The sequence below is a fragment of the Phyllobates terribilis genome, unplaced genomic scaffold, assembly GCF_046119375.1.
Source record: "Phyllobates terribilis strain yellow unplaced genomic scaffold, ASM4611937v1 Scaffold_12__6_contigs__length_324123572, whole genome shotgun sequence".
Classification (NCBI taxonomy): Eukaryota; Metazoa; Chordata; class Amphibia; order Anura; family Dendrobatidae; genus Phyllobates; species Phyllobates terribilis.
The window spans coordinates 38,062,666-38,087,004 of record NW_027362772.1 but is presented as its reverse complement, the minus strand read 5'-3'; the positions used below and the strand labels follow the sequence as shown (position 1 = coordinate 38,087,004).

The 24,339-nt window shown below is 41.7% G+C and overlaps 1 protein-coding gene across 1 annotated transcript in view; it reads left to right on the top strand.

Moving 5' to 3' along the window:
* The window catches only part of LOC141172003 (sialic acid-binding Ig-like lectin 13), a 127,818-nt gene extending 104,345 nt beyond the window's left edge, over positions 1–23,473 (top strand). Inside the window, exons 7-10 of the mRNA XM_073655765.1 lie at positions 1,435–1,689; positions 17,645–17,750; positions 18,258–18,348; positions 22,400–23,473. Coding sequence (XP_073511866.1) covers positions 1,435–1,689; positions 17,645–17,750; positions 18,258–18,348; positions 22,400–22,582 — 635 coding nt within the window. The 3' untranslated portion in view covers positions 22,583–23,473. The remainder of the gene's footprint in view (positions 1–1,434; positions 1,690–17,644; positions 17,751–18,257; positions 18,349–22,399) is intronic.
* The last annotated feature ends 866 nt before the right edge of the window (positions 23,474–24,339 follow it).

Genomic DNA, 24,339 nt, shown 5'->3' with positions numbered 1-24,339 from the left:
CCCTTAAACAGCCTGGAGGTGTGTTTGGGGTCATTGTCCCGTTGAAAAATAAATGATGGTCAAACTAAACGCAAACTGGATGGAACAGCATGCTGCTGCAAGATGCTGTGGTAGCCATGCTGTTTCAGTATGCCTTAAATTTTGAATAAATCCCCAACAGTGTCACCAGCAAAGCACCCCCACACCATCACACCTCCTCCTCCATGCTTCACGGTGGGAACCAGGCATGTAGAGTCCATCCGTTCACCTTTTCTGCATCACACAAAGACACTGTGGTTGGAACCAAAGATCTCAAATTTGGACTCATCAGACCAAAGAACAGATTTCCACTGGTCTAATATCCATTCCTTGTGTTCTTTAGCCCAAACAAGTCTCTTCTGCTTGTTGCCTGTCCTTAGCAGTGGTTTCCTAGCAGCTATTTTACCATGAAGGCCTGCTGCACAAAGTCTCCTCTTATCAGTTGTTGTAGAGATGTGTCTGCTGCTAGAACTCTGTGTGGCATTGACCAGGTCTCTAATCTGAGCTGCTGTTAACCTGCGATTTCTGAGGCAGGTGACTCGGATAAACTTATCCTCAGAAGCAGAGGTTATTCTTGGTCTTCCTTTCCTAGGGTGGTCCTCATGTGAGCCAGTTTCTTTGTAGCGCTTGATGGTTTTTGTAACTGCACTTGGGGACACTTTCAAAGTTTGCCCAATTTTCCGCACTGACTGACCTTCATTTCTTAAAGTAATGATAGCCACTCGTTTTTCTTTGCTTAGCTGCTTTTTTCTTGCCATAATACAAATTCTAAAAGTCTATTCAGTAGGACTATCAGCTGTGTATCCACCTGACTTCTGCACAACACAACTGATGGTCCCAACCCCATTAAGGCAAGAAATCCCACTTATTAAACCTGACAGGGCACACCTGTGAAGTGAAAACCATTTCCGGTGACTACCTCTTGAAGCTTATCAAGAGAATGCCAAGAGTGTGCAGAGCAGTCATCAAAGCAAAAGGTGGCTACTTTGAAGAACCTAGAATATAAGACATATTTTCAGTTGTTTCACACTTTTTTGTTAAGTATATAATTCCACATGTGTTATCTCATAGTTTTGATGCCTTCAGTGTGAATGTACAATTTTCATAGTCATGAAAATACAGAAAAATCATTAAATGAGGTGTGTCCAAACTTTTGGTCGGTACTGTAGATAATAGATAGATAATAGATAACAGATAATAGATAGACAATAGATAATAGCTAGATAATATAAAGATAATAAAAATAGATAGATAATAGATGGACAATAGAAAATAGATTGATAATAGATAGATAATAAATAATAAATAGATAATAGATAGATAATATATAGATAGATAATAGATAGATAATAGATATTAGATAGATAATAGATAAACTTCTTACAATTCATCTTTTCATATGTATCTCTCTCTTAGGTGTTGATACCAATGATACGACTGCTGTGATTGTGGAGGACGGAGATTCTGTAACTCTTCAGTGCATAGTGGACAGTAATCCGAAAGCCTCCATCACTTGGTATAAAGAAGACATGGTGGTTCATCAGAACATAAGTTACCAGACTGTCACCCTTCAACTCATCAACATTACCGAAAGGGATGCCGGGAAATATCAGTGTTCTGCAATTAATGAACATGGGGTCACAAATAGGAGCATTCAAATCATTTATCAATGTAAGTAGAAGAGATCCTTATTGTGTTACAAGTAGTGATGAGCTAGCATGCTCGCTACTGCTCTGTACTGACCCGAGCATCTCACTGCTCGAGATGCTCGGCGATCACCAAGTATTTCTGGGGTTGCTCGGCGGGAGCTCGAGTCTCCTCCCTGCATGTTTGGTGCTCTTTAGAAAGCCAATGAACATGCAGGGATTGTGTGCCACACACTGTAATGCCGCAGCCATGTTGGTTATGGCATTACAGTGATTGGCTGGCAGCACAGCGTCATCAGGTGTATATCAGACCTAGCACCGCCATACTCGTCACAGTCACTCCGGAAACAGGCAGAGTAGGGAGAGGTGCTGGTGAGCTATGGAGAGATTTGCTTGTTTCTTAGTTAGTGTAGGTATACCACAACATATTCTACACATATCCATCTCAACTAAATGTCCTTCTGAGGACTAATCCAGCTGCAGAGATATCAGTGCTAGGCAGGCAGGCAGTGTATGAGGCAGTCCGCAGTGCATATATCAAGAGGGTCCATTTCAGTTCTGTCTGCTGCTGGTGATTTTACATATATTTCTAGACAACGGCCCAGGAATCAGGGGCCAGGAATAATTTTTTTTTCTGGATCTTAATCCTGATTATTTGCTAAAAAGAAATCAAGAGAACACTGTTTTTATGCTCCATTTGCATGCTAGCACTGCAGAATACAGCCAAGTCGTTTCCATATTACAGCACTAAAAATCCAGCTATTTAAAATTGTGGTTTGTCCGTCACACAGATCACATACAACTGCGCTCAAAACTCTGCCATTTCTGGCCTCCATTTAAATTTTTTTGCAGTGTGTTAGCGAAGTTATTGACACCAGTTCACTGTTAAAAATAGTAACCTACAGGCCAGCTATTGGTTTGTCCGTCAAACGGATCACATATCACTGCGGTTAAAGTCCAGCCATTTGTAGTGAACGTGGAAAATATTGTCCTACATTTAAAATGGGCAAGGAGCGTGGCAAGGGACGGGGAAGTGGACGTGATGGTGATGATGGTGCATGCAGAGGGCAAAGCCGAGGCCGTGGGCTAGCTGAAATTATTCCACAACAAACACCCACATCTTCTCACTCCCAATTAATAGGAGACCACAGAACACCACTATTGGAAACAGAGCAGTGTGAAAAGGTTATTGGTTGGATAGCAGATAATGCTTCCAGTCACTTAGCCATCACTACCACCACCACCCTGTCTTCCACATGGTCAAGTCTCAGTAGCCGTGAGTCTGGACCGCATATTCCTCACCCTGACCATCTTTCCTCCCACCATGCCGCGTGCCCGGAGATAAATTATCCCACTCTTGAACACTCTGAAGAGCTGTTCACTTTTCCATTTATATATTCGGGCCTATCGCCCAGTCCACTTAAAGAAGGGAAAGAGGTAATCACATGTAGCAATGCCCAAATATTTGAGCAGCCACGGTCACACGAAGGTGACGGTGGGAAACTGTCACAAGAGGTGGATGATGATGAGACACAATTGCCAGAAAGTCAGGAGGAGGACCAGGGAGCGGAAGTGGAAGACGAGGTGGTGGATGATATAGTAACTGACCGAACCTGGCAGGGTGACATACAGAGCGAGGACAGCAGCACACAGGAGGAGGGAGGCATAGCACCACAACAGGCAGGAAGAAGCAGTGTGGTGGCCGCAGACATAAGGCGAGCAACCATTCCGCGTAACACCAACATGACGGAAGTTGCCAGTACAACTGTTAGGTCTTCCCGAGTCTGGTTGTTTTTTAAAGACTCTGCCGATAACCCCAAAAAGGCCATTTGATCCACCTGCCAGGCCAGTATCAGCAGGAATGGCAAAACTAACAGCCTGAACACCACCAGCATGACCAGGCACATGGCAGCAAAGCACCCGACTTTGTGGGCCGAACCCCAGGGTCCAAGAATAGTGTCTTCAGGTGGCACCACTGCTTCTTCAGCTGTTGTGCAAGCAAATCCCATTTCCATGGTGCATGCGAAGATGCCTCCTGCCCTGCACCTGTCGTTGCACACTCTCAACTAGCACCATCAGCAAGCACGTCCACATCATTGTCCCAGTGCAGCGTCCCTACCCCAGTCCTTGGAACGCAAGCAGAAATACGGAGCCAATGCACCACAGGCCACACTATTAAATTCACATATTTCGGGAGTGCTTGCGCTCGAAATGTTGTCTTTTAGGCTCATGGAGATGGAAGCTTTCAGCAACCTGATGGCAGTGGCCGTCCCTCGGTACTCAGTCCCCAGTCGCCACTATTTCTCCCTATGTGCCGTCCCGGCATTACACAAGCATGTGTCCCACAATAATAGCCATGCCCTCAACAATGCAGTAACTGAGAAACTCCACTCAACCATGGACATGTGGACAAGTGCTTGTGGGCAGGAACAGTACATCTCACTGACGACACACTGGGTTAACATAGTGGAAGCCAGGACCTTCGGACAGAACATGTCCTCCCAATGCCGAGTATTGTGGGCCATTGGAAAATCAGGGTTGTCACCACAGTCTACAGCTCCTGCACCTCATCCTCCTCTTCAACCTCCATCTCTGAAATGACCACATCAGTCACAAGCTGGAAGCACTGTATCACTGCCTCAGCCAAGCGACAACAGGCTGTGCTGAAGCCAATATGCTTAGGTGACAAACCGCACAATGCTGAAGAGATGTAGACAGCTCTGAAAGAGCAGGCAGATCTGTGGCTCACATCGCTGAACCTACAGCCAAGCATGGTCGTGTGTGACAATGGCCGGAACCTGGTGGCAGCTTTGAGGCAAGGCGAGCTCACACACGTACCATGCCTGGCCTATGTGTTTAACCTTGTGGTTCAGCAGTTTCTCAAAAGTTACCCGGAGCTGCCGGATCTGCTTGTCAAAGTAAGTTTCCTGCATGCCCATTTTAGAAAGACACTCACAGCTTCCGCCGCCCATGCCATGTTTCATCAGAGTTTACAGCTGTCGGGTAACCGACTGGTGTGTGATGTCCCCACACGTTGGAACTCTACATTGCAGATGTTGGGAAGGATTTGTGAGGATTAGAGGGCAGTTGTTGACTACCAGCATCAACAAGGCCATTGGTATTCAGTTCAGACTCCACACATAAGATCTCAGGAGTGGACATGGATGTCAGACATATGTACCATCCTCCAAATCTTTGAGGACTCCACCAAGATGGTGAGCGACGATGACGCCATAATTAGCGTCACCATCCCGCTTCTCTGTCTTCTGAAACGTTCTCTGCTCACAATCAAAGAGGATGCATTGCAGGCGGAGCACGATGAGATGGAGTAAGGAACCATACAGAGTGATTAAACACAGCCCAGCCTCATCTCATTCCAATGTGGATTGGGTGACAATGAAAAAGAGGAGGAGGAGGAGGAGGAGGAAGAATAGGAGCTAGTTTCATGCGCTATAGACAGAACTATCTGCACAACTGTCTTACCGTCTGTTCAGAATGGATGGCCTGAGGACAGGGATGAGGAGGAGGGGGAGGAGAGCATGGTCAGTCATCCTCTTGGTGAGGACACGGAAGTCCTTCCTATTAACAGTCAGGCACGCATGGCTGAGTTTATGTAACGCTGCCTTTCCCATGACTCTCGCATTCTCAAAATTTTAGGTGACAGTCATTACTGGTTAGTGACACTTCTAGACCCACACTACAAGGAGAACTTTCTATCTCTTATTTGTGAGGCGGACAGGTCTACTAAAATGGGACAGTACCAGAAGTCCCTTGTTGCGGTACTATTAAAAAAATTCCCATCTGAAAACGCTGGCAGCAGAAGTTACAACCAAGGCGTAAAGGTGAGAGAGATACAAGTCCAATCTAGCAGAGGCAGGGGAACACTGTCAAGGTTTTGGGACAGTTTTCTCAGACCCTCCCATCGCACAGGCCCTGAGGCATGAGGTACTCTCACAAGTAGTGCAAAGTTTGGGAAGATGCTGAAGGAGTAACTTGCCGACCGTACCAATGTCCTCCGTGATTCCTTTGTGCCTTATAATTATTGGGTATCCAAGCTGGACATGTGGCATGAACTTGCTCTCTACGTCTTGGAGGTCCTGGCCTGCCCTGCCGCTAGCGTTTTGTCAGAGCGGGTTTTTAGTGCCGCTGGTGGAATTATAACTGATAAGCGCATGTACCTGTCAACTGAAAATGCTGACAGGCTGACTCTTATAAAAATGAACCAGGGCTGGATTGGGCCAGAATTCTCAACACCACCGAATGATAGCAGCATAACAAACTTAAATCCAGTGTCTTTTTTCAGGAGGTCTATTGCCATGCACCTCTTCAAACCCACACATGGGTATACGCTTCCTGATTTTGGCTATTTGCTCTCGTCCTCCTCCTTCTCCTCATCCTCCATCACCATATCATTCACCACCATATCTACCATATCACCTCCTCTACGTGTCTTGCAAGGGGCATTGGAGTTCCTCCAAATTTTTTTCAACTTTTGCATTGACAGCATAGGCAAACACTATGGAAGACCCACTTCCTAATAATGGGAACATTTTTTCATGAGGCCCTCTTTGTCTCTTCCAAGGGGCATTGGAGTGCCTTCAAATTTTTGGCAGCTTTTGCATTCACTGAATAGGCAAACACTATGGGAGACCCACTTCCTAATAATGGGAACATTTTTTCAGGATGCCCTCCTCTATGTCTCTTCCAAGGGGCATTGGAGTGCCTCCAAATTTTTGGCAGCCGTTGTACTCACTGCATACCCTACAACTGTATAGCAGAACTGCTCCTTTTGTAATGGGAACATGTCATTAACGAAACCCTCCTCTGTGTGTCTTTAAATTGGTATTGGGGTTTTCCCAGATTTAGTCAGCCGTTGGACTCACTGCATAACCTCTAACTGTATAGTAGACCCGCTCCTTTGTAATGGGAAAATGTCATTACTGAAGCCCTCCTCCATTTGTGTTTAAATTGATATTGGGTTTTTTCCCTTATTTAGGCAGCCGTTGCACTCACTGCATACCCTCTAACTGTATAGCAGACCAGCTCCTTTGTAATGGGAACATCTCGTTACTGAGGCCCTCCTCTATTTGTCTTTAATTTGGTATTGGGGTTTTTCCCTAATTTAGGCAGCCGTTGGACTCACTACAAACCCTATAACTGTATAGCAGACCCACTCCTTTGTAATGGGAACATGTCGTTACTGAGGCCCACCTCTGTGTGTCTTTAAATTGGTATTGGGGTTTTTCCCAGATTTAGGCAGCACTTGCAGTCACAGCATCGGCATTACCACTATAGGAGATCCGCTTCATTAGAATGGGAACATTTTTTTACTGAGACCATCCTCTATGTCTCTTTAAAGGGGTATTGGTTTACTTGCGTCCAAATTTTTGGCAGCCCTTGCAGTCACTGCATACACAATAACAATATAGGAGACCCACTCATTAATAATGGGAACAACAATCCACTTGCGGTCACTGCATAGGCAAACACTATGGGAGACCAACTTCCTAATAATGGGAACATTGTTTATAGGAGGCTCTCCGACCTCTATTTGTCTTGCATGGGGCATTGGATTTCCTCCAAATTTTTGGCAGCCGTTTCTTCACTGCATAGGAAAACACTATCGGAGACCCACTTCCTAATAATGGGAACATTGTTTTTAGGAGACCCTCTGACCTCTGTCTCTAGCAGGGGGTATTGGAGTGCCTCCAAAATTTTGGCAGCCCTTGCAGTCACTGCATAGGCAATAACAGTAAAGGAGACCCACTCGATAATGGGAACAACAAAGCATAGCTGGCTGATCGCTCTTGAACAATATCAAGGGCCGACTGCTGGCCCTTTAAGAATAATAAGGGCCGCCTGATGACCCTATAAAATAGGCTTTGTGACTTTCAGAGTCCCTCCATCATAAATTAAACAGGATGTGTCTGATGATGTGTCACACACCACATGGCCAGATAAGGTTGTAAAATGTTAACATTACATTTCCCAGTGAATGCATTTGTCATAAAAAAATAAAGTAAAAAAAAAACAGTAGGATCTTTCTTTAGTATAAAAACCAGAGTCGCCAATGTAACCTCAATGTAATCACATTGCTCAGTTCCTGCACCTCCTCTTCATCCAGTATGGCCTTCCTCTCCGAAATGTCCACATCAGTCACAAGCTGAAAGCACTGCAGCACTGCCTTGGCCAAGCGGCAACAGGCTGTGCTGAAGATAACATGCTTAATGCTGCACTTAGGTGACAAACTGCCCACTGCTGCAGAGTTGTTGAAAGCTGTAAAACAGCAGCTTAATCTGTGGCTCTCACCGCTGAACATACAGCCAGGCTTGGTTATGTGTGACAATGGGTGGAACCTCGTGACGAAGAAATGACAGCCAGAGTAGATACGGTTTCCCTCTATGCCAGTCCTTCCACCGAGCTAAAGAATATGGCTGTGGTGAAATGCAACTCCCATTAAGAATCAGTTTGATACTGAAAAACATTGGGCCTACCAGAGCATTTGATTCTGAGGGCCCACCTTACTCCCCCACTCAAGAGCCCCATATAAGCTGCAAAGTTTTCGCTATCATCATGAACTCTCCTGATGGAGAAGCAAAGGCCCACCCGATGATTCTCTGGTGGAACCGTCAAACCCTGCCGAGAAGCAGCCCTGGCTAAGAAAAGTATGTGGGAAGGTTCCCGGACACTATATGGCTGCTTTTTTACTGTGGATTGGACGCACTTATGAATGTTATTTCTCAAACCACATTGCAGATCAGGCAATTGCCAAACTCTGTCGTCATGAAATTAAAGGTGCAAAGAAAGATGTTTGTGTGTCGAAGCACCACCAAGAAGTGTGAGCTGATGTTCAATGGGCTGCCATTGCTTATGCAAGAAGATGCATTAAAGGACTTGCTGGGAGAAATAACAGCTAGAGTAGATACGGTTTCCCAAGTCCTTTCACCGAGCTAAAGAATATGGCTGTGGTGAAATACAACTCTGAATGACGAGCTGTGAACTGGATCCGTACCATCCCTGGCCACATTCACTTGTCCACGTGTTTGTGGTTAGGCTTTCCTTCCCAGTAAGTGCACTGGGGAGGGCACAGGTAATGTTGCGGGACCCTTGCTTGAGGAAGGTGGAGACGACACCGGGACAAATAGTGGTGGCTGGGGACCGAGTATGGACACCAGGCCACCGCCGGCATGAGGTTGTGAAAAGCTTTCGCCTCCATGAGCCTAAAAGCCACATTTCAAGTGCAAGCAGCTGTCAAAAATTTGGCAGTATAGTATTGCAGCCTGTGGGTGGGTGTCTGGCAGGCTCCATACTTGCGCTTGCATTCCAGGGAATGGAGTAGGGATAATTGAACACTGCAGTGGGACAAGGACATGGACGGTGACTGTTGCAAGTCTGCAACGACAGGTGTATGGCGGGTTGCATCTTCGCATGTGCCAAGGTTCACTTATAATGGGCACACTTTTAGACAGTGACGTGGAAGTCAGAAATGCTTCCAGTGGTCTTCCCCATGCTGTTCCCATGTCTTTTAAGCACTGTATGCATGTGTCTGATGATGTGTCACACACCACATGGCCAGATAAGGTTGTAAAATGTTAAAATGACATTTCCCAGTGAATGCATTTGTCTTGGTTGAAAGCCATGCAAAAGTGCAAAAACCCATCAAAAATTCTATGTGTGAACATAGCCCAAGGTGTGGAGGAGCATTTTTGTTTTTGGTTATTTATTTTGCCTTATATGCAAGTCATTACCCTGAAAAGGATGTTCCTTAACATTTTTGACAGGAAAATCCATTTTGGTTTCGTTTTTGTATTTTTATTGTGAGTCCGTAAGCTTAATACTCTGACAACGTTGTTGACAGCAGTGACCTGGGAATCAGAAATGCTTCCAGGGGTCTTCCCCATGCTGTTCCGATGTCAATTGAGCACTGTTCCCATCGATTTGGGCAATTTTTAGGCCCTCTGCAGACCTCCGGGGGAAGTCGCCTGAAAAATGCTCGAGTTTCCCATAGACTTTCATTGGGCTCATTGCTCGGGTCGACCATCCGAGTATTCCAATTTCCTCGACCCAAGCAACGAGTACCTGAACATTTTAGTGCTCGCTCATCACTAGCGTCTACCAACCCATAATGACCTGGAGAATAATAAAGGTAGGTCAGTTTTAGCATTCAGTGAACATGTTAAAAAAAAAAACAACAACTGGTATTGCACTTGTTTTGCAATTTTACCCCGGTTGGAATTTTTTTTCCAGTTTTCCAGTACATTATATGGTAAAACCAGTGATGTCATTCAAAAGTACATCTCGTCCCGCAAAAAATAAGCTCTCACATGTCCATATTGACTGAAAAATAAAAAGTTCTATCTCTGGGAACAAAGGGAGCAAAAAACAAAAACATAGAAACAAAAAATGCTCCTGTCATGAAGGAGTTAATAATCGCTCACAGCTGTTTGGCTAGATTACAGGGGACCCAAGAAAAAAAGTCTAACTAGAAAAGGTTAAACAGACAGCTGTGGGCTGATATTAATAGCCAGGGAAGGGCCATGGATCCTGGCCCCCTCTGAGGCCGATAACAATTTCTAGTCCCTCTGCACCCGAGCATTTTAGTCCTCGCCATCATTACGAGCAATCTCTTCTTGTTTTATAGATATAGGAACAGCAAAGCTGAGTAATTCATTGACCTTTTCATGTTTTCATTATGTGAAGTGCAATAAACCTCAGTGACGCTTGAAAGTTTGCGAAACATTCAGAATTTTTCAAATTTCTACATAAATTTGTCCGAAAATGCATCAGATTTTTACACAAACACTAAAAAAAGATTGAAGAGAAGAAAGTCAAATAAATGAGTCAAAAATATTAGAGTTTGTTATTTTTTATATTAGGAATGTTGATCCAATATCACATGTCTATGAGTGGCAAAAGTATCTGAACCTTTGCTCCTAGAGTCCCTTGTGGGCTTGTGTAGCAATAATAAGTGTTCCTAGTGATTGTTGATTAATTCTGCACATCGGCTTGGAGGAATTTTAGGCAATTACTTCCTATAATAAAAATCTTCAACACTATGATGTTATTGATTTCTTCCATTAAATTCTTGCTTCATGTCCCAAAATATTTCTATAGAATTAGGGTTGAAACTGTGACTTGGCCATTGCAGAACTTCAACTTTATCCTTCTGTGTGTAACCGTTCTTTTGTAGAATATTCTTTTGAGATTCAGGCATTGGACAGATGTTCTGCCATTTTCTTTTAAAATTTATTGTTCCATCAATGATGGCAGCTGCCTGACCAAGGTGTAGTAAAACAAACGCAAATCAGGATACTGCCAACACCGTGTGTCACAGATGTATGAGGTGCTTATGCTGTAATGCCGTGTTTTTCTTTTTCCAAACCTAATGCATCTCATTTCAACTAAAAAGATATAATTTGGTCTAATTCGTTCTTGAAGCCTAAGGGCTTTTCTAGGTGACCCTTAGAAAACTACAGATGATCAGCAATGATCTTATTGGAGAACAGTATCTTTCCCCTTGAAATCCTGCCTTATGCACAATTGTTTTTCAATGTCCTCCTGATGGTGGTGTAAGGCGGCGTTGTTCTCACCGTGCTGTAACTGAGGCAGTGACCCAAGCAAGTCCCACATAAACAGCTTTTATTTCAGCAACTAATGGGCTAACAGAAAGTCCTCCGGTTCGCAGCCGGGTTAACAGAAAGTCCATACACAATGATTGCCGGGCCGCTCAGAGGCTGACGGGTGCAGAGCCTTCCCAGGCGTGGGTTCAGCTATACACAGCCCTGCCGAGTTTTACTGCTATCCTCGTAGCAGGTCCCAACACTGAACAACACTAATCCTTAGTGCAGAGTTTTTAAAGGACCTGTGGCAAGAGCCACTGGAAAACCCAGGTTGGAGGGAGGAGGCCGCCCCACTGCCTTCCTATAGCCTCCCCAAAGAAATGAAGACCCTGCTGGGTTTTACTAATCTGCCTTATCAGATAGCCTGACCAGGTCAATGCTCACCTTCATTCCTGCATTGCAGCCGCAGCTGTGTCTGTGACTGCAATGCATTCCAATGGATTTAATAGGTCTCTGTACACATTCTGGGGATATATAACGTCCCTCGTGTACGATCCCGGTCACTGCCTCACAGTGGACTCATGAACATTAGCTAACTAGCATGAGAGAGGCCTTTATTTCCTTAGAGGTTTTCTTTGAGTTCCTTTGTGACCTCAAGTACTTTTATTTGCCTAGCTCTCGGAGTGATCTTTATGCGTCAACCACTCTGGTGGAGGATAATACAGTTGTGGAATTTCCTCTATTTGTATGAAACCTATCTGACTAAAATTGACTATATTATGAGTTAAAAAATTTTAGAGAAGATTTTGTAACTTTTTTCAGCCTGATGAGCATGAACAGTTGCATCAATGTAAGTTCTCAGAAATCCACTTTGTTTATACCAAGATTCACTTCCACAAAACATGTATTGTGAAAGTCAGACTTTATGAGATCCACATTCTTTAGATAAAACAGGTCACCCACTAAGATCTTATTGTCATCACATTGATCAAAATCTTCAACCTATAATTTCACCTTCAAATTAAAGAAGCACTCCTCCCATGGAAGTTTTCATCATCATAATATATTGCAGTCATATTATACAGCACTGTGTACTTACAATTGCTCATTTTGCTTTTCTACCCAGTAAATTCTTCTCTTATACCTGCTCTATGTAGAAACAGAAGGTCTCTTATTCCTGCATTAATCATCGATCTCTTCAACTCCTGACCAAGCCGTGACCCTCCCCACCTGCCAGAGACTTTTGCAGTGACTCATGAGTTGTGCAGAGAAAATTGACTTCATGTTTCTCCAAAGATCTTAGAAAGATTCAGATAGTCAGTTTTTATTCACGTGATGTCATAGACCTAATGGGAAAGAGAATAATTAGCTGGGTAGAAAGACAAAATGTGCAATTGTAAGTACACAGTGCTATATAATATGATGTTTGCAATATATTAAGAGGAAAAAAACCTTGATGGGAGGAGTGCTTCTTTAACTGTGACTCAAAGGTTCAGATACTTTTGTCATTCAAACATGTATAAAATCATCTTCCTAATTTAGAAATGACATAATCTAATATTTTAACTAATTTCTTTGATTACGATAAGTGATGAGCGAGCATGCTCGCTACTGCTCTGTACTCACCCGAGCATTTCACTGCTCGAGATGCTCAGTGCTCGCATGTGGCGCCCCTGATTGTTCAGTCACCACAGGGGTACTGCTCCTCAGATTGAGGTGTGGTATCTGCTCTTCCAGGTAAGGATGGATCATCTCTCAGGACCCCACTTCACCACTCAACACTACACCACTCCTGTCCTGTAGGGGGCCTAAATGCACCAGGGTGCTGCCCCGGTCCGGGATAGAGGAGATGGGGGGAACCAAAGATAGGGGGAACCATGTAGTGGGTGAGGGTGGAGGACACACTTTTAGGAAACACTTATTGATTCATATTTAATCTACGGCCATCTTAGGTTCAATGTCTTTGATTCAGGGTCTTCTGTCAGGGTCCAGCAAGAGGCTGTAGCTGGCAGAAGGTTCACGGTCCTCGTACTCTGGCCTTGAGACGAGGAGCGGGTCAGAGTTAACCACTGTCTCTACCCGGTCAAGGTCCTGACCTAAGAAGTCCCTGGAGGGGAGCAGAGGAGATAGGCTCCACAGGCAAAAGGATCCCAGGGGGATACGGACGGAGCGGAGTCGCCACCTGTATTCTTTATTCTGGCCTAGTCAGAGGGATTCCTGCTGCAAGAGGGGTAACCGGCCCCCGATATCTTACTTTATTACTTCACGTCTCAGTCAGAAAAGCCCAGAGGCTTAGTGGATCTCAAGGGGATACGGACGGAGCGGAGTCACCACCTGTATCTCTTAAACTGCGTTTATCCAGTGGGACCCAGCCTTAAAACACGTTTGAACCACACACAGTCAAGAGAAGACTTAGTGGGAGAACTTATCAAGGAGAGGAACACACACCAGAGGGGTCTCGACAGGTGCTCCTGATCTACCTGGGAAGTGCTGGACCCCCTTCCCAGTGGCCGCAGTATGCCGTGTGTAGCAGAAAGAAGCTTTGCGACTGAAAGTTCATCTAAAGTGAGTAAAGACCCGGATGACTTCACACACCGCCTCAGCCTGTTATTTCCTTTTGTGGCACTGCACCCACCATTCCTTCTCACACTGCACTGAGGCCTGCTCCGCCTGTGGGGAGCCGTCCCATCTTAGCTGCCCGTAACACCAGCCTCAGTGGACTGTTGCAGCGCTGGTGTCCATCACCAGAGACCGCAGGTGGCGTAGTCGAAATGCCACTCATCTTTGAAAGCCCATTATTTTTATGTGACAGCACTGTGCACGGAACGGGTCCAGGCCACGACTGCATCCCCCGCTACCCCCTACACTGACCCGGCTCCAAGTACCCCAAAATCCCAGGGTGGGCGAGTGTGTCACACTATATAATATGATGTTTGCAAAATATTAAGAGAAAAAAAACCTTGATGGGAGGAGTGCTTCTTTAACTGTGACTCAAAGGTTCAGATACTTTTGTCATTCACAAACATGTATGAAATCATCTTCCTAATTTAGAAATGACAAAATCTAATATTTTAACTAATTTCTTTGATTACGATTAGTGATGAGCGAGCATGCTTGCTACTGCTCTGTACTCACCCGAGCATTTCACTGCTCAAGATGCTCGGTGCTCGCCGATTATTTCCGGGCTTGCTCGGCGGGAGCTCGGGTCCCCTCCCTGCATGTTTGGCGCTCTCTACATAGCCAATGAACATGCAGAGATTGCCTGCCACTCACTGTAATGCCGCAGCCATGGTGGTTGTGACATTACAGTGATTGGCTGGCCACACAGCATCATCAGGTATATATCAGACCAGGCGCCGCCATGCTCATCACAGTCACTCCGGAATCAGATAGTGTAGGGAGAGCTGCTGCTGAGCTAGGGAGAGACTTGCTTGTTTCTAGTTAGTGAAGGTGTACCAAACTATATTAGAGACACATATCCATGTCAACAATCAGTCGTTCTGAGGACTAATCCATCTGCACAGATATCAGGCAGGCAGTGTATATAGGGAGGCAGGCAGGGTATATAGCAGACTGCAGTGCACATAGCACAAGAGGCTCCATTCCAGTTTTGTCTGCTGCTGCTGCTGTTAGATATTTCTAGACAGGCCCAGGAGGATGAGGAGTAGAGCTTGGTCAGTCGTCCTCTTGATGAGGACACGGAAGTGTTGCCTGTTTGGAGTCTGGCATGCGTGGCTGAGTTTATGTTCCGCTTCCTTTCCCGTGACCCTTGCATTGTCCAAATTTTGGGTGACAGTCATTAGTGGTTGGTGACACTTATAGACCAACGCTACAAGGAGAACTTTCTATCTCCTACTCCCGTAGGGACAGGTCTACTAAAATGGGGCAGTACCAGAAGGCCCTTGTTGTGAAATTATTAAAAAAATTTCCATCTGAAAACGCTGGCGGCTGAGGTCACAGTTTGCAGGTCAACCAAGGAGTGCAGGTGAGAGAGACACAAATCCAATCCAGCAGATGCAGGGGAACACTGTCAAAGTTCTGAGACAGTTTTCTCAGACCCTCCCATCGCACAGGCCCTGAGGCACGGGGTACTTTCCCAAGGAGTGAAAAATTTGCGGAGATGCTGAGGGAGTACCTTGCCAACCGTACCAAAGTCCTTCGTGATTCCTCTGTGCCTTATAATTATTGGGTATCCTAGCTGGACATGTGGCATGAACTTGCTCTCTACGCCCTGGAGGTCCTGGACTGCCCTGCTGCTAGCGTTTTGTCAGAGCAGGTGTTTAATGGAATTATAACTGATAAGCGCATCCACCTGTCAACTGAAAATTCTGACAGGCTGACTCTGATAAATATGAACCAGGGCTGGATTGGGCCAGACTTCTCAACACCACCGAATGATAGTAGCGTAACATAAACTCAAATCCAGTGTCTTTTTTCGGGAGGTCTATTCCCATGCACCTCTTCACACCCACACATGGATATACTCTTCCTGGTTTTATCTATTTGCTCTTGTCCTCCTCCTTCTTCTCATGATCATATCATTCATCACCATATCTACCATATCACATCCTCTACGTCTTTTCCAAGGGGCATTGGTGTCCCTCCAAATTTTTGGTAGCTCTTGCATTCACTGCATAGGCAAATAGTATGGGCGACCCACTTCCTAATAATGGGAACATTTTTTCATGAGGCCCTCCTCTACATCTCTTGCAAGTGGCATTGGAGTGCCTCCAAATTTTTGGCAGCCGTTGTATTCACTGCATACCCTATAACTGTATTGCAGAACTGCTCCTTTTGTAATGGGAACATGTCATTAACGAAACCCTCCTCTGTGTGTCTTTAAATTGGTATTGTTTTTTTTTCCAGATTTTGTCAGCCGTTGGACTCACTGCATAACCTCGAACTGTATAGTAGACCCGCTCCTTTGTAATGGGAACATGTCATTAATGAAGCCCTCCTCCATTTGCGTTTAAATTGATATTGGGTTTTTTCCCTTATTTAGTCAGCCGTTGCACTCACTGCGTACCATCTAACTGTATAGCAGACCAGCTCCTTTGCAATGGGAACATCTCGCTACTGAGGCCCTCTTCTATTTGTCTTTAATTTGGTATTGGGGTTTTTCCCAAATTTAGTCAGCCGTTGGACTCACTGCATACCCTCTAACTGTATAACAGACCCGCTCCTTTGTAATGGAAATGTGTCGTTACTGAGGTCCACCTCTGTGTGTCTTTAAATTGGTATTGGGGTTTTTCCCAGATTTAGGCAGCCATTTGAATCACTGCATACCCTATAACTGTATAGCAGAACTGCTCCTTTGTAATGGGAACATGTCGTTACTGAGGTTCTCCTCTTTGTCTCTTCAAAGGGGTATTGGGGTATTGGGGTGCATCCAAATTTGGGGCAGCCCTGCTACTCACTGCATACACAATAACAGTATAGGAGACCCACTCTGTAATAATGGGAAGTACGAAGCATAGCCGGCTGATGGTTCTCTAAGAATAGTGATGGCCGACTGCTGGCCCTTTAAGAATAGTAACAGCCGCCTGATGGCCTTATAAAAATAGGCTTTGTGACTTTCAGAGTCCCTCTTTCATAAATGAAACAGGATGGGTCTGATCATGCCTCACACACCACATGGCCAGATAAGGTTGTAAAATGGTATAATAAATGACATTTACTGGTGAATGCATTTTTCACCATTGAAAGCAATGCAAAAGTGTAAAAACACATCAAAAATGCTACGTGTGAACATAGCCGAAGGTGTGGAGGAGCATTTTTGTTTTTGGTTATTTATTTTGCCTTATATACAAGTCATTATCATGGAAAGGATGTTCCTTAATATATTTCCCTGGAAAATTCATTTTGGTTTCGTTTTTGTATGTTTTATTGTCAAAAATTTGGCAGTATAGTATTGTAGCCTGTGGGTGCGTGGGTGGGTGGCTGGCTGGATACTTGCGCTTGCATTGCAAGGAATGGAGTATGGATAACTGAACGCTGCGGTGGGACAAGGATGTGGACAGGTGCATGGCGGGAAGCATCTTTGCATCCGCCAAGCATCACTTATGATGGGCATACTTTTAGGTAGTGACCTGGGAGTCAGAGATGCTTCCAGCAGTCTTCCCCATGCAGTTCCCATGTCAATTGAGCAATGTTCCCATTGATTTCCGAAATTTCTATGCCCCCTGCAGACCACTGGGAGGAGCCGCCTGAAAAATGCTCGAGTTTCCCTTAGACTTACATTGGGCTCGTTGCTCGGGTCGAGCACTCGAGTATTCCAATTTGCTCGACCCGAGCAACGGGTACCCGAGCATTTTAGTGCTCGCTCATCAATAAATAAATGTTAAACAATTATTGTCTGTAACAGATAGCTGTTCAAAGGAAAACTTAATATGAAAAACAGTATTTTTTTTTTCTTTTTAGGTACAAAGTCACAAATTGGGTCAGTGATTGTGGGAGCAGTAAGCGGAGTAATTTTGTTTGTGCTGATATTATTAATAGGAGTTTTACTGTATATGTACTTCAGAAAGTAAGTATAATGCCAAAGTTTCCATCCAAACTCAAAATAAAACATGTACATTGGGTTCTGGTTTCTGGTTGAAAGTGTTAAAAAAATCTGTTGGATTAACCTAAAAAAATATAAAAATTAAACTTAGAAGTGCAGCTTTTTCAGCTAAAAAGGAACTCACTGGTGGTCACAGAGGTTCCCTTCACGTCACAGGCAGCAAAAGGGCAACAAAATTTGCTCTTCATTTTGAGGACCACCAGCAATTTTGCTAATTTCCTTTATTACATTACAGTTGCTGAAATCTGTGTCATTTTGTACAAAATCTTGTTGTCTCAGCCCTTACTTTGAGTAGATGTTTTATCTATAAGAAAAGTCTATGAAAAACACCAAACGTTAAGCAATAAAATGACATCAAAAGAACATATTAAGTTAATATGTTTATATTATTCTTAAAAAATAAATGTTAATGTATTTGCTTTCAATGTTATATGTTTATATAATTACCTATATACAGTATTTCACTTCTAGGAAAAGGAAACAAAATGCTGATGAGAACCGGAGAAACACAAGTGCAAATTATACAAACGATATATACAGCGATCCAGAAATGACTAAACCAGTAAGTAACTGAGAAAAACCAAAGTGAGAGAAGGGATGAGCCACATAACTCAAGCTCAGAACAGTATGTGCAACTGGTTCACACTGCGTCTTATATACAGGAGTAAAACTGACAGAATGAAAAGTATTATATACTAGAAAGCTGCTACCTACAGATCCTGAAAGAAAATAGCTGTTATAAATACTGTCCCCTAAATACAAGACTATAACACTATTACTATTTAAAAGAATATACAGTAACAACTATAATAATGCTCCTATGTGCAAGAATATAACTACTATAATACTGTCCCCATGTACAAGAATATAACTACTATAATACTGCCCCTATGTACAGGAATATAACTACTATAATACTGCCCCTATGTACAAGAATAGAACTACTATAATACTGCTATGTACAAGAATATAACTACTATAATACTGCCCCTATGTACAAAATATAACTACTATAATACTGCTCCTATGTACAAGAATATAACTACTATAATACTGCTCCTATGTACAAGAATATAAATACTATAATACTGCCCCTATGTACAAGAATAGAACTACTATAATACTGCTATGTACAAGAATATAACTACTATAATACTGCCCCCTATGTACAAGAATATAACTACTATAATACTGCCACTATGTATAAGAATATAACTACTATAATACTGCCCCTATGTACAAGAATATAAATACTATAATACTGCCCCTATGTACAAGAATATAACTACTATAATACTGCCCCCTATGTACAAGAATATAAATACTATAATACTGCCCCTATGTACAAGAATAGAACTACTATAATACTGCTATGTACAAGAATATAACTACTATAATACTGCCACCTATGTACAAGAATATAACTACTATAATACTGCCACTATGTATAAGAATATAACTACTATAATACTGCCCTCTATGTACAAGAATATAACTACTATAATACTGCACCTATGTACAAGAATATAACTACTATAATACTGCCCCTTATGTACAAGAATATAACTACTATAATACTGCTCCCTATGAACAAGAATATAACTACTATAATACTGCCCCTTATGTACAAGAATATAACTACTATAATACTGCTCCCTATGTACAAGAATATAACTACTATAATACTGCCCTCTATGTACAAGAATATAACTACTATAATACTGCCCCTATGAACAAGAATATAACTACTATAATACTCTCCCTATGTACAAGAATATAACTACTATAATACTGCACCTATGTACAAGAATATAACTACTATAATACTGCCCCTATGAACAAGAATATAACTACTATAATACTGTCCCTATGTACAAGAATATAACTACTATAATACTGCACCTATGTACAAGAATATAACTACTATAATACTGCCCCTATGTACAAGAATATAAATACTATAATACTTCCACTATGTATAAGAATATCACTACTATAATACTGCCCCTATGTACAAGAATATTAATACTATAATACTGCCCCTATGTACAAGAATATAAATACTATAATACTGCCCCTATGTACAAGAATATAACTACTATAATACTGCCCCTATGTACAAGAATATAACTACTATAATACTGTCCCTATGTACAAGAATATAACTGCTATAATTCTGCTCCTATGTACAAGAATATAGCTACTATAATACTGCTACTATGTACAAGAATATAACTACTATAACACTGCCCCTATGTACAAGAATATAACTACTATAATTCTGCCCCTATGTACAAGAACATAACTACTATAATACTGCCCCTATATACAAGTATGTAACTACTATAATACTGCTCCTATGTACAAGAATATAACTACAATAATAATGCCACCTTTGTACAAGAATATAATTACTATAATACTGCTCCCTATGTACAAGAATATAACTACTATAATACTGCTCCTATGTTCAAGAATATAACTACTATAATAACGCTCCTTTGTACAAGAATATAAATACTATAATACTGTCCCTATGTACAAGAATATAATTGCTATAATAATGCCCCCTTTGTACAAGAATATAACTACTATAATACTGCCCCCTATGTGCAAGAATATAGCCACTAAATTCCTGCTTTTATGTTCAAGAATATAACTACTATAATACTGCCTCCTGTGTACAAGAATATAACTAATATAATACTGCCCCCTATGTACAAGAATATAACTACTATAATACTGCTCCTATGTACTAGAATATAAGTACTATAATACTGCTCCTATGTACAAGAATATCATTACTATAATACTTCTACTATGTACAAGAATATAACTACTATAAAAATGCTACTATGTACAAGAATATAGCTGCTATAATACTGCTACTATGTACAAGTATATAACTACTATAATACTGCTACTATGTACAAGAATATAACTACCATAATACTGCTCCTATGTACAAGAATATAACTACTATAATACTGCCTCCTATGTACAAGAATATAACTCCTATAGTAATGCCCCTATTAACAAGAATATAACTACTATAATACAGCCCTTATGTACAAGTATATAACTACTATAATACTGCCCCTATGTACAAGATTATAACTACTATATTACTGCTCCTATGTACAAGAATATAACTACTATAATAATGGCCTGTATGTACAAGAATATAACCACTATAATACTGCCCCTATGTGCAAGAATATAACTACTATAATACTGCTCCTATGTACAAGACTATAACTACTATAATACTGCCCCCTATGCACAAGAATAAAACTATCATAATACTGCCCCCTATGTGCAAGAATATAACTACTATAATACTGCTACTATTGACAAGAATATAGCTGCTATAATACTGCCTCTATCTACAAGAATATAACTACTATAATTCTGCTTCTATGTACAAGAATATAACTACTATAATTCTGCTTCTATGTACAAGAATATAGCTACTATAATACTGCTCCTGTGTACAAGAATATAACTACTATAATACTGCCCCTATGTACAAGAATATAACTACTATAATACTGCTCCCATGTACAAGAATATAACTACTATAATAATGCCTCCTATGTTCAACAATTTAACTACTTAATACTGCCTCCTGTGTACAAGAATATAACTACTATAATACTGCCCCCTATGTACAAGAATATAACTACTATAATACTGCCCCCTATGTACAAGAATATAACTATTATAATACTGCCCCTATGTACAAGAATATAACTACTGTAATACTGCTTCTATGTACAAGAATATAGCTACTATAATACTGGCCCTATGTACAAGATATAACTACTATAATACTGCTTCTATGTACAAGAATATAACTATTATAATACTGCCACTATGTACAAGAATAAAGCTACTATAATACTGATCCTATGTGTAAGAATATAACTACTATAATACTGCCCCCTATGTACAAGAATATAACTACTATAACACTGCTCCTATGTACAAGAATATAACTACTATAATACTGCTCCCATGTACAAGAATATACCCACTTTAATACTGCCCCCTATATACAAGAATATAACTACTATAATAATGCTGCTGTGTACAAGAATATAACTACTATAATACTGCCTCTATGTACAAGAATATAACTACTATAATACTGCTCCCTATGTACAAGAATGTAACTACTATAATACCTCTCCTATGTACAAGAATATAGCTACTATAATACTGCTCCTATGTACAAGAATATATCTACTATAATACTGCCCCCTATGTGCAAGAATATAACTACTATAATACTGCCGCTATGTACATGAATATAACTACTATAATACTGCCCCTAAGTACAAGAATATAACTACTATAATACTGCCCCTAAGTACAAGAATATAACTACTATAATACTTCTCCTATGTACAAGAATATAACTACTATAATACTGCACCTATGTACAAGAATCTAACTACTATAATACTGCTCCTATCTACAAGAATATAACTACTATAATACTGCCTCTATGTACAAGAATATAACTACTATAATACTGCCCCATGTACAAGAATGTAACTACTATATTACTGAGAAAACTATTATTAGTTCAATCTTTTGTCTTCATCTAGGATGTTTTGCCACAAAAAGCTTTACAAAAAGGATTGAGTGAAGTAGATGATTCCATATATGTGAATACGGGTGACGTGCAGTATTCTAGCGTTGTGTTCTCCAAACTGAAACAAAAGGTTATTCAAAGCCAAGAAGATGTTGAGATGGAATACTCTGTAATAAAAAAAGCTCCACGTAAATAAAATAAACAGCCCTATTTTACATGCAGTGTACCCCAAAATGTTTGCTGCCTTGCAATGTATCCAACTTCTGGGATGGACATTTATAATGATATATTTTCGCATTACAAAAGATCTAAAAGACATTATTGTTTAAAAACAAATTAAAAAATAATGAAATATGTAGACACTAACTAGAAAGAAATAAACTGAGTGTTGGAAACTGCTTTCTGGATATATCAAGGCACACTCTGTCTATATATTTATTTGGATCAATATTTATAATTATTTTCTATAAAAAAATATTCTTTGTTTGTAGAGTTACAATATCAATTTTTTTACAAAGTTTAAAAATGGGATTTTTTTTTATAATTCGAATAAATGCATTCCCAAATTGTTAAATAAAGTTTATTATACTGTAAATAGATAATGGTGTATGAGAACTGTTTGTATAAAAATTCTTACAATGTAAAGTCATGTACATGTATATTGTATGCTATGACAGAGGCACTCACTCACTCACCTTGGAGGTCCTGGCCTGCCCTGCCGCTAGTGTGTTATCGGAGCGTGTTTTTAGTGCCGCTGGAGGAATTATAACTGATAAGCGCACTCGCCTGTCAACTGACAATGCTGACAAGCTGACCCTTATAAAAATGAACAAGGGCTAGATTGGGCCAGACTTCTCATCACCACCAAATGACAGCAGAGTAACATAAACTCCAATCCACTGTGTTATTTCGGCAGGTGAATGCCCATGCACCGCTTCACACCCACACATGGGAATACGCTTCCTCATTTCGGCTGTTTTCTGCTCTTCTCCTTATCCTCAGCCTCCACCACCACTATACCACCAGCGTGACCATGGTCCATGTTGCTAGCATTGCAAGTTCCTCCGTCCTAATTTTTGGCAGCTTTGGCTTGGAAGGCATAAGCAAAGACTATGGGAGACCCACACCCCAATAATGGGAATAATGTTTTTAATATGCTGTACTGCATGGCTCTTGTATGCCAGCATAGTAAGTTCCTCTGTCCTAGTTTTTGGCAGCTTTTGCTTGAAAGGCATAGGCAAAGACTATGGGAGACCCACTCCCCAATAATGGAAATAATGTTTTTAATATGCTGTACTGCATGGCTCTTGTAAGGGGCATTGCAAGTTCCTCCGTCCTAATTTTTGGCAGCTTTTCCTTGGAAGGCATAGGCAAAGACTATGGGAGACCCACTCCCCAATAATGGGAATAATGTTTTTAATATGCTGTACTGCATGGCTCTTGTAAGGGCCATTAAAATCGTCTTGTTAAGCTACTGTGACCTCCATGTCTCTTCCATGGGGCATTGATATTTGTCTTTTTATTCCACTGTAACCTCCACCACTCTTCCAAGGGGCATTGATATTTGTCTTTTTATTCCACTGTAACCTCCACCACTCTTCCAAGGGGCATTAAAACTGTCTTGTTAAGCTACTGTGACCTCCACTTCGCTTCCATGGGGCATTGATATTGTCTTTTTATTCCACTGTAACCTCCACCACTCTTCCAAGGAGCATTAAAACTGTCTTGTTAAGCTACTGTAACCTCCACGTCTCTTCCAAGGGGCATTAAAACCATCTTGTTAAACCACTCTGAACTCCACCGCTCTCCCAAGGGGCAATGAAATGTTGTTTTTAATTACCTCTAACTTCCACGACTCTTCCAACGGACATTGCATTTCCTCCTAATTTTAGTCAGGTTTTGCTTTTCAATGCATAGGCGAACACTAAGGGAGACCCACTCCCCAATAATGGG